This window comes from Rana temporaria, chromosome 6, assembly GCF_905171775.1.
Source record: "Rana temporaria chromosome 6, aRanTem1.1, whole genome shotgun sequence".
Taxonomy (NCBI): Eukaryota; Metazoa; Chordata; class Amphibia; order Anura; family Ranidae; genus Rana; species Rana temporaria.
In genome coordinates, this window is record NC_053494.1 from 6,657,741 (window position 1) to 6,673,481 (window position 15,741).

The 15,741-nt window shown below is 47.3% G+C and overlaps 1 protein-coding gene across 1 annotated transcript in view; it reads right to left on the reverse strand.

The window, feature by feature from the left end:
- LOC120944330 overlaps positions 1-15,741 on the reverse strand; it is a 110,079-nt gene that overhangs the window by 65,583 nt on the left and 28,755 nt on the right. Inside the window, exons 6-7 of the mRNA XM_040358382.1 lie at positions 15,390-15,695; positions 4,401-4,473 (exon numbers count right to left, since the gene is read on the reverse strand). Coding sequence (XP_040214316.1) covers positions 4,401-4,473; positions 15,390-15,695 — 379 coding nt within the window. The remainder of the gene's footprint in view (positions 1-4,400; positions 4,474-15,389; positions 15,696-15,741) is intronic.

Genomic DNA, 15,741 nt, shown 5'->3' on the forward strand with positions numbered 1-15,741 from the left:
TTTTGGGGGGGCGCAAACAAACTGAAAAAAAACCCCCATCAAATGCAGCCACTGTGCCCACCAAACGCAGCCACTGTGCTCATAATTTGCCGCCACTGTGCCCATCAAATGCAGCCACTATGCCCATAAATTGCCACCACTGTGCCCATCAAACTCAACCACTGTGCTCATAAATTGCTGACACTGTGCCAATGAAACGCAGCCACTGTGCCTATCAAACTCAGCCACTGTGCCCATAAATTGCCACCACTGTGCCAATCAACGCAGCCACTGTGCCACCAAACGCAGCCACTGTGCCCATCAAACGCAGCCACTGTGCCTATCAAATGCAGCCACTGTGCCTATCAAACGCAGCCACTGTGCCACCAAACGCAGCCACTGTGCCATCAAACGCAGCCACTGTACCCATCAATTGCCGCCACTGTGCTCAGCAATAGTGGCTCACAATTGTCTTCTAAGGTGAAGCCAGTGGCGACTGGTACTCAACATTTTTGGGGGGGCGCAAACAAACTGAAAAAAAACATCAAATGTAGCCACTGTGCCACCAAACGCAGCCACTGTGCCATCAAACGCAGCCACTGTACCCATCAATTGCCGCCACTGTGCCATCAAACGCAGCCACTGTACCCATCAATTGCCGCCACTGTGCCCATCAAACTCAGCCACTGTGCCATCAAACGCAGCCACTGTTCCCATCAATTGCAGCCACTGTGCCCATCAAACGCAGCCACTGTGCCCAGGAGCGGAATGTGGCCTGATCAGTTCGTACCCAAATGGGAAGGCTTCCAGTAAAGACAGGCCTGTCCCGGCACTTTCCCTGCTCCTCCAGAACCTATCCCTGATGCCAAGAACTGTCGCTGATAGACAGGAATTCTGTCCCTAAACTGCCACTTGCAAAAATTTGTTAAAAAGACCCTGCCTGACCCAAGATGGCCACCAAAGTCACATGGGGTGCCAGCATCCAATTGTATAACTGCCTCCCAAGGACCAAGGAAACCATAGAGAAACACAGAGGTTCCCCTTGACTTCCTCCCCCATCTGAATTGCCACTGAAAATAGACTGCACCCGCCTACGCTCCTCAATAGACTGCACCCGCCTACGCTCCTCAATAGACTGCACCCGCCTACGCTCCTCAATAGACTTCACCCGCCTACGCTCCTCAATAGACTGCACCCACCTACGCTCCTCAATAGACTGCACCCGCCTACGCTCCTCAATAGACTGCTCCTCAATGGGATGAAGACCGCACACAAAAAAAATGCGTTTTTTTTTTTAAAAGGTTTAACCCGTCCGTACGTCATTCAGAACTCGGCTTTAGATCTACTCTCAGCTTTAGGAGAGTCATTTAAGTTCAATGACACAGTGCTGTGCTGGAGCCTCTTCGGAGGCCCGGCGTCTCGCAGTCGTTACGCCCTGTTATACGAGGATTTAGAGTTTCATTTTAAGATACAACCTAATCCCCCTATTAGTCCCTAATACAAAGCCAGCTAATTGGCAGAACACGTTTATGGCTCAGGGACAAATGGCGGCACACAATCCCTTTATCCTCCACACTGATGCCTCTTCAATAGAACGGCACAATAGACAGACTATCTCGGATTGTTGGCCTCCCTTTTCAGAAAAAAGTGTTTACTGACATCTGCCGCACTCCGCCGTGAATGGGCTTGTCACACATCATGTGTCCCCCGGGTGGAAAAAGTGAAAAAGGAGAGCGGCTCGTTGTGTAGGGTCCCTATTGACGGCAAAGTTTACCTTTCTGGATACAAAAGCCGCATTTAGGTTTTTATTTTTACTCTTTCCCAAACGCAACGTTTGACTTGACAGATAAAGGAGACTTAAAATAGACACAGAAACCTCCGCAAATGGAAAATGAGGCGCGTTTTCGCTTTTTTTCTGTTTTTTGAGCGGGTTTTGTTAACATGTATTCATTATATATTACGTACATTCAATTATCCATAAGTGACTTTTTAAGAGCCTTTGCAGGTTATCAGATTAGAGTTACACAGGAGGTCTGGCCAGGGGTGTACCTAGAGCATTTGGCGGATCCTATATGTGGCACCTCTGGAACCCCTTTACATTACACAGCCCCCTGCAGATCAGGACCCCTTTACACTACACAGCCCCCCACAGATCAGGACCCCTTTACACTACACAGCCCCCCACACTATCTCTGGACCCCTGCACGTTACACAAATCGCCCCCCACCCCAGCTCGGGACCCCTGTACATTACACAGCCCCCCCCCCCCCAGCTCTGGACCCCTGCATATTACACTTCCCCCCAGCTCTGGACCCCTTTACATTACACAGCCCCCCGCAGATCAGGACCCCTTTACACTACACAGCCCCCCCACAGGTCTGGACCCCTGTACATTACAGAGCCCCCCAACACTATCTCTGGACCAGGTATGGGTAGTTTTCCATCATGAGATCGGTCCAGCTTGGACCAATGTAACCACGAGAAGAAGTTGTAACCATGATGAGAAGTTATTGCCCTGCTGATATGTGGTCCAATGCCCAATTTGGTTAGGACCAACTGTAGGTAAAGCCAATCCACCCTGCCAAATGCTTTTTCGGGATCCATTAAAAGGAGAAAACAGGGTGGATGGGTGTCATTCACATGTGTCCTGTGCAGGGGCGTTGTTAGGGGTGGGCTGGGGAGGCTGGACCCCCGAATGGGTCGATGAAAAGCCCAGAGTCTCGGCCATGAAGCATTTAATAAATAGCCCCGAGTGCCGCCGAGCAGGGACCATTTTATTTACGAGCGCTGCCGAGTGACACAGCAGGTCCCGCCTTCTGGAGCCTGCAGCGCCTATGATGGACGTCCCACTGGTCCAATCCGGGACTGTGGGACGTGTGACGTCCATCATAGGCGCCGCAAGCTTAGAAGGCGGGAATTACAATGCCGTCGGGCGCGCTGCCGCCATGCGATATCCCCGCTCGGTTCGGAGGCTCTCCAGTGACTCCACGGCTTCTGAGCCTCCTCTGGCTGACTGTGTGCAGATGTATGACAGGCACACCACGGCTGCCCGCTGCGCCACGCCACACCACATCCCCACTCCCTGCTCGGCGGTTCTCCGCTCCTCCTTGGCTTCATCGCTATGACGGGCACATTGGGCGTGCCGGCGCCGCACACCACGGCTGAGGTAGGTGATGTCAGTGATTGTGTATGTATGTAGGTCAGGTCAGTGTGGTTAGTGTAGTCAGGTCAGTGTGGTCAGGTCAGTTCAGGTCAGTTCAGTGTGGTCAGGTCAGGTCAGTGTGATCAGGTCAGGTCAGGTCAGTGTATGCAGGTCAGTGTAGTCAGGTCAGTGTAGTCAGGTCAGTGTAGTCAGGTCAGGTCAGTGAGGTCAGGTCAGGTCAGTGTAGTCAGGTCAGTGTAGTCAGATCAGTGTAGTCAGGTCAGTGATTGTGTATGTAGGTCAGGTCAGGTCAGTGTATGCAATGCAGGTCAGTGTAGTCAGGTCAGTGTAGTGTATGCAGGTCAGTGTAGTGTAGTCAGGTCAGGTCAGTATGGTCAGGTCAGTGTATGCAGGTCAGGTCAGTGAGGTCAGGTCAGGTCAGTGTAGTCAGGTCAGTGAAGTCAGGTCAGTGTATGCAGGTCAGTGAGGTCAGGTCAGGTCAGTGTAGTCAGGTCAGTGTGTGCAGGTCAGGTCAGTGAGGTCAGGTCAGTGTAGTCAGGTCAGTGTAGTCAGGTCAGGTCAGTCAGGTCAGGTCAGTGTAGTGTAGTCAGGTCAGTGCAATGCAGGTCAGGTCAGTGTATGCAATGCAGGTCAGGTCAGTGTAGTCAGGTCAGTGTAGTGTATGCAGGTCAGGTCAGTGTAGTCAGGTCAGGTCAGTGTAGTGTAGTGTATGCAGGTCAGGTCAGTGTGGTCAGGTCAGTGTAGTGTAGTCAGGTCAGGTCAGTGTAGTCAGGTCAGGTCAGTGTAGTCAGGTCAGGTCAGTGTAGTCAGGACAGGTCAGTGTAGTCAGGACAGGTCAGTGTTAGTGTATGCAGGTTATGTCAGGGTGTACTGACACATACACACACACTCACGTAGGTCTGGGTATGTGTCAGGTAGGTCACCCTGCGCCACTCCACTGACTGTGCCCGCAACCCCCCCCCCCCCCGGTGCCGGCTTGGCTTTGAGCTGAAGCCCCTGGTCTTTTTGGCACCTAGCAACGCCCCTGGTCCAGTGGATGATCTTGATCGCCCTGTTGAAGTTGTCCCATGCCTCCCTGCCTTAGACTAATACATGGTTACATTGGTCCAAGCTGGACCGACCTCATGATGGAAAACTACCCATACCTGGAATTCTTATTTAACCTAACCCTGTCTTGCTGTCTAAAACTTTCTATAACATCCCAGATAGAACCAACAGAGAATTATTAATTGTAGAAGTTCTCCCAACATACACTCACCAATGATCAGGGCAGATGTGAGAAGGAGGGTCTCCGCTGGGGGCTTCATGAGAGCAGCTGGCGAGAAGAAGACCTGTGATCAGAGAAAGACTAGTGTTATGCCCCGTAATACACACAATCGTTTTTTCCGTCTAAATAAACTCCGACGGGTTTTTCTGACGGAATTCCGTTCAAGCTGTCTTGTATCAACACGGACACACGGAATTCCGACCGTCCAAAATGCGGTGACGTACAACACTACGACGAGCCTAAAAAAAGTTCAATGCTTCTGAGCATGCGTCAAATTGTTTTCAAACATGCGTGTTTTTTTTCTCCGTCGGAATTCCATACGGACAAACTGAATTTCCAATACAATTTTTTTCCATCGGAAAAAAAGAGAACATGTTCTCGTTCTAAGTGCGTCGGAATTTTTGACGGAAAAAGTCAGACGGGGCACACACACGGTCGGAATATCCGGTGAAAAAACTCCATCTGACTTTTTTCATCAGAAATTCTGACCGTGTGTACGCAGCATTATATGAGACTTGGGAAGATTTGCTACAGATATTTCTTGTATTGGAGGAAGATGGTCTACTGATAGAAAAAACACCTGTGTGAGAGTGAGGAGCGTTTGCTACAGGTAGTCAGGGCTGGACTGGGACAGAAATTTGGCCCTGGACTTCATCCAGACCGGCCCACTTTAATTTTAAGTGTCCCCCTTGCATCAGAGTCCCCCTTACATCAGTGTCCCCCCATCAGAGCCCCCTTGCATCAGAGAGCCCCCCTTGCATCAGAGCCCCCCTTGTATCAGAGTATCCCCCATCAGAGTCTCCCTTGCATCAGAGTTTTTCTTGCATCAGAGTGTCCCCCATCAGAGTGTCCCCCCTTGCATCAGAGATCCCCCTTGCAGAGTGTCCCCCCTTGCATCAGAGTGCCCCCTTGCATCAGAGTGTCCCCCCTTGCACTAGAAAGCCCCCCTTACATCAGAGTGTCCCCCCTTACATCAAAGTGTTCCCCCTTGCATCAGAGTGTCCCCCTTGCATCAGTGTCCCCCCTTGTACCAGAGAGCCCCCTTTGCATTAGAGTGTCCCCCCTTGCATCAGAGTGCCCCCCTTGCATCAGAGTGCCCCCTTGCATCAGAGTGCCCCCCCTTGCATCAGTGTCCCCCCTTGTACCAGAGAGCCCCCTTTGCATTAGAGTGTCTCCCCTTACATCAGTGTTCCCCATTGCATCAGAGTGCCCCCCTTGCATCAGTGTCCCCCCTTGTACCAGAGAGCCCCCTTTGCATCAGCGTGTCCCCCCTTACATCAGTGTGTCCCCCATTGCATAAGAGAGCCCCCTTTGCATCAGAGTGTCCCCCATTGCATTAGAGTGTCCCTAATCAGAGTTTCCCCCTTGCATCAGAGTGTCCCCCATTGCACCAGGGTGTCCTCCATCAAAGTGTCCCCCCTTGCATCAGAGATCCCCCTTGCAGAGTGTCCCCCCTTGCATCAGAGAGTCCCCCTTACATCCAAGTGCCCCCTTGCATCAGAGTGTCCCCCCTTGCACCAGAAAGCCCCCCTTACATCAGAGTGTCCTCCCTTACATCAGAGTGTTCCCCCTTGCATCAGAGTGTCCCCCTTGCATCAGTGTCCCCCCTTGTACCAGAGAGCCCCCTTTGCTTTAGAGTGTCCCCCCTTACATCAGTGTCCCCCCTTGTACCAGAGAGCCCCCTTTGCATCAGCGTGTCCCCCCTTACATCAGCGTGTCCCCCATTGCATAAGAGAGCCCCCCTTGCATCAGCGTGTCCCCCATTGCATTAGAGTGTCCCTCATCAGAGTTTCCCCCTTGCATCAGAGTGTCCCCCATTGCACCAGGGTGTCCCCCATCAAAGTGTCCCCCATCAGTGTGTGTCCCCCTTGAATCAGAGTGCCCCCCTCTCCTCCCACTCCCACATGTACTCATTCACAGCTCTCCAGAAAGGCAGCATTGTTCCTCTCTCCAGTCATGTGATAAGTGACAAGTGATAAGGGGAGAGAGGAAGGAAAGTCTCCTGGCTGTCTATCTCCCCCTATAGGGCGGGAGGGAGCAGAAAGGCTAATACTCACTCCAGCAAGTGACGGCTGCTTCTCTTGACAGGAGTGAAATCGTGATTACTCACTGTCAGAGACGAGCAGCTCGAGGACTGCACCTGACTGGCCCACTGAGCCATCGGCCCACCGGGAAACTCCCCATAGTCCCTATGGCCAGTCCGTGCCTGCAGGTAGTACATAAACCTGTATGAGAGTCAAGAAAAGTTACTACAGATTTAAAAAAAAAACATTTGTATGAGCGTAAGGAAGATGTTCTACAGATAGTATACAACATTGTAGATGGTTAAGTCAGTGTGATGTACTACAGATTGTACATATCGTTTTATGAGAGTCAGGGGGATGTTTTACAGATAGTTGTATGAGAGTCAAAAAGATGTACTACAGATAGATGTATGAGATGTATTGGTGATTGTAGATCTGCACTAGTTATCTATATGAGAGTCATGAAGATGTATTAGATATAGTAGATCTCCAATAGACAAAACTGTTTGAGAGTCATCCAAATGTTCTAGAGATAGTAGATATGTCGTAGTTCTCTATGGAAGAGTCATTGAGATGTATTGGAGATCATAGATTTGCAGTAATTATCTTTGTGAGAGTGACGCAGATGTAGTTGAGATAGTAGATCTGCAGTAGTTATCTATGGAAGAGTCATGGAGATGTTCACGAGATAGTAGATCTGCTGTAAATATATATGGAAAAGTCAATGAGATGTTCCAGAGATAGTAGATCTGCAGTAGTCATCTATGGAACAGTCAGAAATGTTCTAGAGATCAAATATATTCAGTAGTTATCTATGAAAGAGCCATGTAGATGTTCTATAGACAGTATATCTGCAGTAGTTATCTATGGAAGAGTCATGTAAATGTATTAGAGATTGTAGATTTGCAGTAATTATCTATGTGAGAGTCATGCAGATGTAGTGGGGAGAGTAGATCTGCAGTAGTTATCTATGGAAGAGTCATGGAGGTATTCTACACATAGTATATATGCATTAGTTATCTATATGGGAGTCGTGTAGATGTTCTAGAGATAGTAGATCTGCAGTAGATATCTAAGAAAGAGTCATATAGATGTGCTAGTGCTAGAGATAGTAGATATCCAAGGAAGAGTCATATAGATGTTTTAGAGATAGTAAATATCCAAGGAAGATTCATGTATATGTTCTAGACTAGAGATAGTAGATCTGCAGTAGATATCTAAGGAAGAGTCATGTAGATGTTCTACAGATAGTAGATCTGCAGTAGATATCTAAAGAAGAATCATGTAGATGTTCTAGAGATAGTAGATATCTAAGGAAGCGTCATCTAGATGTTCTAGAGATAGTAGATCCGCAGTAGATATCCAAGGAAGAATCATGTAGATGTTCTAGAGATAGTAGATCTGCAGTAGATATCTAAAGAAGGGTCATGTAGATGTTCTAGAGCAGTGGTCTCCAAACTGCGGCCCGGGGGCCAGATGTGGCCCTTTGCTTGCTTTTATCTGGCCCTTGGGGCACTATTTCCTCCACTGATACCAACAATGGGGCATAGGTTCTCCTACTGACACCAACAAAGGGGCCCAATGACATCAACATTGGGTCACAATTCTTCCCAATGAAACCAACGATGGGACACAATTCCTCACAGTGACACCAATGATAGGGGACAATTCCTCACAATGACACCAGCAATGGGACCCAATGATGGGGCACAATTAGTCCCACTGAAACAAACAATGGGGTGGTAATTTTTCCCACTGATGTCAGGACCTTTTCGACTCCCACTGACCACTGTCCGGCCCTCGTAAACTCTGAAGGATAGTAAACTGGCCCTTTGCTTAGAAAGTTTGGAGACCCCTGTTCTAGAGATAGTCAATCTGCAGTAGATATCTAAAGAAGAGTCATATAGATGTTCTAGAGATAGTAGATCTGCAGGAGATATCTAAGGAAGAGTCATGTAGATGTTCTAGAGATAGTAGATATCTAAGGAAGAGTCATCTAGATGTTCTAGATATAGTATATCTGCACTAGATATCTGAAGAAGAATCATGTAGATGTTCTAGAGATAGTAGATCTACAGTAGATATCTAAGGAAGAGTCATGTAGATGTTCTAGAGATAGTAGATCTGCAGGAGATATCTAAGGAAGAGTCATGTAGATGTTCTAGAGATAGTAGATATCTAAGGAAGAGTCATCTAGATGTTCTAGATATAGTATATCTGCACTAGATATCTGAAGAAGAATCATGTAGATGTTCTAGAGATAGTAGATCTACAGTAGATATCTAAGGAAGAGTCATGTAGATGTTCTAGACATAGTAGACATCTAAGGAAGTCATGTAGATGTTCTAGAGATAGTAGATATCTAAGGAAGAGTCATGTAGATGTTCTAGAGATAGTAGATCTGCAGTAGATATCTAAAGAAGAGTCATATAGATGTTCTAGAGATAGTAGATCTGCAGTAGATATCTGAAGAAGAGTCATGTAGATGTTCTAGAGATAGTAGATCTGCAGTAGACAAGCCTGTGGGAGAGTCAGGAAGGCGATCGATCTATGTACCGATAACCCACAGGCAGTAAAGTTACCTTTATGTGACTCGGTGCTTCTCTGTCATGGAATTAGACCACTAAGTAGTGTTTCCTCCCCAGATGGATGGAGACTGGAGGCTTTTTGGTGTAGTAGCAGAATTTCTTTCTTTCTGAATCCTGGTAATTATTGGAGATAAACATTGGCCGTTACACGTCCTCTGAAAAATGACACCACTTAGGAACACAGTGATTATCCACTCTATGGATCTGTCCACCAGTCTTTATCTGGAGCAGAATCACACAATGACTTCAGACACAATGCTGTGTACAATCCACGGTATAAACCAATACATACAGCCATTCAATTCACTTCTCAGTACATGACTTGGTACTTCAAGTACTGTATGTCTAATAATAAATATCCCCATTGTCTCCAATAATTTATCAAATATGTCGGCTGCAAATGAAATAAAGCCCAATCATACACATGCAAGAATAACGCTATGAACGGAAGATTAAAACAATTGTTTTTTTTTTTTTTGCTATGTCTCTTTGAGGAGATTTCCCTTAATTTCGTATCCCAGAGAGAGGAAGGAAATTTCTCCAAAGCAAGAAGAAATTCTATTAAAGCTGCCATTAAAACAAGCATACCCATTGGAAAAAAACTCCTCAATTCCTGTTCCAGCAACAACTGTATTTGTATTTATTTCTTCATTTCTCAATCACTTTCCATTTCAGTAACAACGGTGACCGGGGTAAAGAGAGAGGACCAGCCTACCCAGGAATACACCATGACAATAAAATCCTGAGAGGGTTTCCAAACCTTTCCCACTACTTAACTCAACTCTTCATGGCGGTTTCCACTAGGGATGCACCGATATATCGGCGGCCGATACATTTCGGCCGAAAATAGCTGTTTTGGGGAAATAGTAATTAAAAAGTAAAGAATAAGAAAAATAATATTAAAAATAAGAAAATTATACAAAAATTTAAAAAGTAAAACGACAAGCTACAAAAAAAAGTGATAAAGTAATAAAAAAAAAGAAACAAGAGGCGGCAATTGGGAGACAGTGATAGGATGCTCCATACATTTTTGCAATCCGACTGTACTGTTTTAACATACAATTATTTAAGAAAAAAAGTCATTTTCGGTTTCGGTTTCGGCCTCACTTTTTTTTTTTTTATTTCGGTTTCGTTTCGGTTCTGAAATTTCCATTTCGGTGCACCTCTAGTTTCCACATACAATCCTTTGAGATTCTTCTCCATGTTGACCCAAATTTCGTTCCACATATTCTGCATATGTAATTGCACATTCATGCTCAGAATTTCCTTTTCTACCAAATCAAAAAAGTGCTCTATTTGTAGGTGGGTTGGAAATGGCCAGTTAGGTGCTTCCCCAGACTAGGGTGACCAGACATCCCCGGTCTCCAGGGACAGTCCCCAGATTGAGGACACTGTCCCCGGATTTGTCCCCGGATTACAGTGGCATGGAGAGGGGCATCTGGTACTCTCGCCCCTGGTGCAACATTTCGGGGGGGCACAAAATCATTACTGTGCCCCCCCAAGTGTGTTGTGTTGCCCCACCCAGGGACTCCTGTAGTCCAGCCTGTCCCCCATGATCCCTCTGGTGCGGCTATTGGAGAAGCTCTTGGAAGGGGATACTGAGGAGTGGCTGAGTGTCAGGAACAGTAGCTATTGCTTGGGAGAGCCCTGCTCCGCCAGTATATAATGGATGCCATGGACAGGTGAGCAAAATCAACCGATCTACACTGTTCATGTGGGGGGGGGGGTATGAGTAGTGCAGGAATCAGGTAGGTCAGTGTAGTGGTCAGTATAGAACTCAAGTAAGTGGTCAGTATAGGAATCAGGTAGGTCAGTGTAGGGAACAGGTAGATCAACATGGGGACATCCTCCCCATGTTGAGGGCATGTGGCCTGGTTCAGGAGGGGGAGCGCTCTCTCGTCCCCCCCCCCTCTTTTCTTGCGGCCTGCCAGGTTGTGTGCTTGGATAAAGGATCTGGTATGGATTTTTGGGGGGACCCCACGCCATTGTTCTTAAATTTCGGCGTGAAGTTCCCTCTTAAAATCCACACCAGAGCTGAATGGTCTGGTATGGACTTTTTGGGGGAACCCAACATAATTTTTTTTATTACGTAGGGTTCCCCTTAATATCCATACCAGACCTGAAGGCCTGATATGGAATTTGGGGGGACCCCCACACATTTTTATTTTTTTTTATTTTGGTTCCCTGCACAAAATGTAATTTTTGAAGGAAAAACAAGTCATTTAAAACGACTCACGCTATTAATGAATTGTCGGGTCCCGGGATAAAAGTCATTGAAAAAAATTACATGGGTTCCTCTTAATATCCATACTAGACCCAAAGGGCCTGGTAATGGACTGGGGACGGACCCCTGTCATTTTTTTCAATTACTTTTCTCTGTATTGCCGGGACCAACAATTCATGAATTTCTTCAAACGCTAGCGGGGGTTAAACGTGCCCCACTAGCGGCTGAATAGTGCAGCTAAAAGGATGGTAAAGCGCCACTTTTTAGCGGCGCTTTACCGATAACGCGCCCAGCTGGCAATTTGAAATAGCTTGAGATAATTCATCTTCACTCCATGTCCATATAAATATAGCCTAGAGAATGTACAGACCCCCTTCAGCACAGATGGACCCTCCTCCCCCCACCCCATTTAGTACCTCAGATCAGCCATCAGTGCGGCACAGGCACAGCAGGTTCCCTCCCCCTGTGTACACAAACACTGGCAGGGGAGGTGGCTTCACTCTGCTCGCTGTGCCTGTGTGACATCCGGCCCAGGACCGCTCAGACACCCTGCAGCCGCAAAACTCTTCAACACCTTCTCGATTTTCCAGGGGGGGGGTCAATTGCCCCCCCGTGCCCTATGGAGCGGACGCCCATGCGACCACAGACTCCACAAGTTCATTTTGAGCCGCTTTCCTTTTATTGTGGAAAAACCAAATTCTTGTTTTTGAATTAAATCTACTTAAGTGCCCTGCCACCTCCTTCTCTTTTCTTTCTTGGTGGAAAAACGTGAGACTTAACAGAAACCCCCGGCCAGCTTCTCAGGATCTTTTGGCTCACGACCTACCACCACACCCCAGGCAGGGCAAAAGGGGCCCCGTCATTGTTGTGGGGCCCAAAGAAGCTGCCTCATACTTGCCAACTATCCTGGTTTGAACTCCCTTGTCCCTTGAGGTTTTAGTCCTGTGCTGTGTCCCGATATCTCAGTGAGAAGTTCTGTTACTAATGCTGTCCAGCTCTGCCCTATTGTTGTGTACAGATGACTCAGCTGCAGATCCTGTGTTTAGATGTAAATAACTGTCATTCATATGTAAATAGTGGCTTACGGTGGAATTGATATGTAAATAAAGGCAGCATTTATATGTATATTATGCCCCCCTAAAGGTCAAATCCACCATCACCTATACTAAATGCTGCTGGATTCCTAGGAGTTTTCTGTCTATTGATGGGTCCGCTCACCTCCCCAGTCCATGGTGTACAGGCAGTGAGGAAATGATGTGCTGTAACCTCTAACAACCAATCAGTATTACTGTACAGTAATCTCTAGCAACCAACAATCATGTGCTGTAACCTCGAACAACCAATCAGTGAGCCGTAATGTGTGCTGTAACCTCTAGCAACCAGTCAGCAAGTGGTAATGATATGCTGTAACCTATTGCAACCAATCGCAGCCTGATTTGATACAGTAAACTGATTTTGAGTCTAGCTGATATTTATTGTATGTCTCAGAGCAGGTGAAAAGTGATTTTTTTTGGGCGCAGGGTCCAATCAATATTAAAGACGGCCCTGACCCCAGACCTTATAAAGTTTTTGTCAGAACACTGAATAAGGGTTTGGATCTAAAAACTGGCCCACAAGGGGGCAGATCCACGTACTTGCGCGTAATCTTCCGCCGGGCGCAGCGTATCTAAGATACACTACACCGCCGTAACTTTTTTTTTCTTTTAATCCACAAAGAATTTGCGCCATAAGTTACGGCGGCGTAGTGTATCTTTGGCGGCGTAAGGGCGCGGGATCCAAATGGATGTAATGGGGGCGTGTTTTATGTAAATACGTCGTGACGCGACGTAAACAACATTTTTTTTTAACTGTGCATGCGCCGTCCGTGGGGGTATCCCAGTGCGCATGCTCGAAATTAACCCGGAACAAGCCAATGCGTCCGACGGTGACGTCGTTCTACACAAATCCCTATTCGCGAACGACTTAAGCAAACGACGTAAACATTTCAAATTTATACGCGGGGAGGACTGCCATACTTAACATTGAGTACGCCTCATAACAGCAGCTTTAACTATACGCCGGAAAAAGTCGAACGCAAACGTGAAAAAATGCGCCGGCCGGTCGTACGTTCGTGGATCGCCGTAATTAGCAAATTTGCATACTCGACACGGAATTCGACGGAAACGCCACATAGCGGCCGCCGAAAAATTGCAGCTTAAATCCGACGGCGTACCAAGACGTACGCCTGTCGGATCTAGCCGAGATGCCGTCGTATCTTGTTTTGAGGATACAAAACAGATACGACGCACAAAATTTGAAATTACGCGGCGTATCAAGAGATACGCCGGCGTAATACCTTTGTGGATCTGCCCCAAGGTGTGTAACTGCATGGAGTTTGTAAGTTTATTTTCAAACTACCGTATATACTCGAGTATAAGCCGAGTTTTTCAGCACATCTTTTGGTTCTGAAAATGCCCCCCTCGGCTTATACTTGAGTCACTTTTTTGCGCCTGATCTCCCAGACTTTGGGGACCGGGTACCGTCCCCTGGACCCCAAACTTGGCACACATGTAGCCCCACTCTTCCTCTACAAGTGTGCAAAGTTTGTTGGCCGGGGAGCACCGATTTTTCAAAGCCGGGCACCCCTTCCATAGACTCCCATGTTAAACAGTTATTTCTCTGGTAAATTTGGGGACCTGGTACCGGCCGGCCGTAGTTCCTCTGGACCTGAAACTTGGCACACATGTAGCCACAGTTTTCTACAAAGTGTGCAAAGTTTGCCGTCTGGGGGACCTACTGCCTGGGAAGCACCGATTTTTCAAAGCTGGGCACCCCTTCTACATACTCCCATGTTAAATGTAAGTCTAGTCATGGGCACAGAGAGGCATGGACAACGCAAGTCTAGTCATGGGCACAGAGAGGCATGTACAACGCAAGTCTAGTCATGGGCACGGACAACGCAAGTCTAGTCATGGGCACAGTGAGGCACGGACAACGCAAGTCTAGTCATGGGCACAGTGGGGCACGGACAACGCAAGTCTAATCATGGGCACAGTGAGGCATGGACAATGCAAGTCTAGTCATGGGCACAGTGAGGCATGGACAACGCAAGTCTAGTCATGGGCACAGTGAGGCATGGACAACGCAAGTCTAGTCATGGGCACAGTGAGGCATGGACAATGCAAGTCTAGTCATGGGCACAGTGAGGCATGGACAACGCAAGTCTAGTCATGGGCACAGTGAGGCATGGACAACGCAAGTCTAGTCATGGGCACAGTGAGGCATGGACAACGCAAGTCTAGTCATGGGCACAGAGAGGCATGAACAACGCAAGTCTAGTCATGGGCATAGTGAGGCATGGACAACGCAAGTCTAGTCATGGGCACAGAGAGGCATGGGCACAGTGAGGAATGGACAACGAAAGTCTAGTCATAGGCACAGTGAGGCATGCAGACGGACACCCTAGGCTTATACTTTTTTTTTTTATATACGGTAAGTGGGTTTTGTCCGGGTAAACTTGTCTCGGCCCAAAATTTCCTTAGTGTACAGTATGCATTTGGATGACTGTGGTGGGAACAATAACCTCGAAGGTCGGTTGAGAGAGCGAGCCCGAGATGGGCCTGATAATCTTTCTGGCGGAATGATTTTGCACGCTGTAGAATGAGTGTTCATCTTCTAATACCCACTCGTGTGCCTCCTAATACCGAAAACACATAGAAACCAGCAAGCCAATAATTTAATAAAGATATCAAAAAAATAATATTTTATTGACCCTTTTTCTTTTACACAAGGAATGAAAAACATAAAAAAAAAAAAAAAAAAGACAAATATTAAATAATTGCAGATACAGAAGATAAATAGAAATGTAAGAGTTGCCACTGCTGACCCCTTCTGGACATCCTGCAAGCCTGGCGGTTATATTGTCTCCAGGCTTCAATGTTTTGAGCTTCGGATACAGAACAGGTATGGAGCTTAAAGTCTTCCGATGGTCAGAAGCTCATATCCGTCTACTTAATCTGGATCAATGTGTTGAAATTGGGAAGCCATCAGAAAAAAACTTTACATTGCAGAATGCTTCTCTCAGGAAAGGTTTCCATAAATTCCTCCAAAGGCCCAACCAAGACGGGAGGTCAAAATGTGGCTAAATCAGTCAGTCATGCCGTCATAACATGCCGATACATAAAACAGCCATTACTAAAGCCGATATTGACATGCTGGGAAATGTAGCTCGGTTAGTCCCACTCTGACCGTTGCTCAGGTAAGCGTCTTTGTTCACGGCACCGGTAAAGTTGACGTCCACCATGTTCTTCTCCGTCTCAGGAGCATTCTGCTTAATCCAGGCGTGGTAGGTGGTCAGTCGGGTGTATACCCCAGGGCGGTCTACCTCTCCACATCCATCTCCCCAACTCACCAGCCCGGCTAAGAACCACTGTCCACCCTGGGAGCAGACCAAAGGGCCCCCGGAGTCACCCTGGAAGGATAAAAAAAACAAAACACATACCGTATGTAAAAAAACC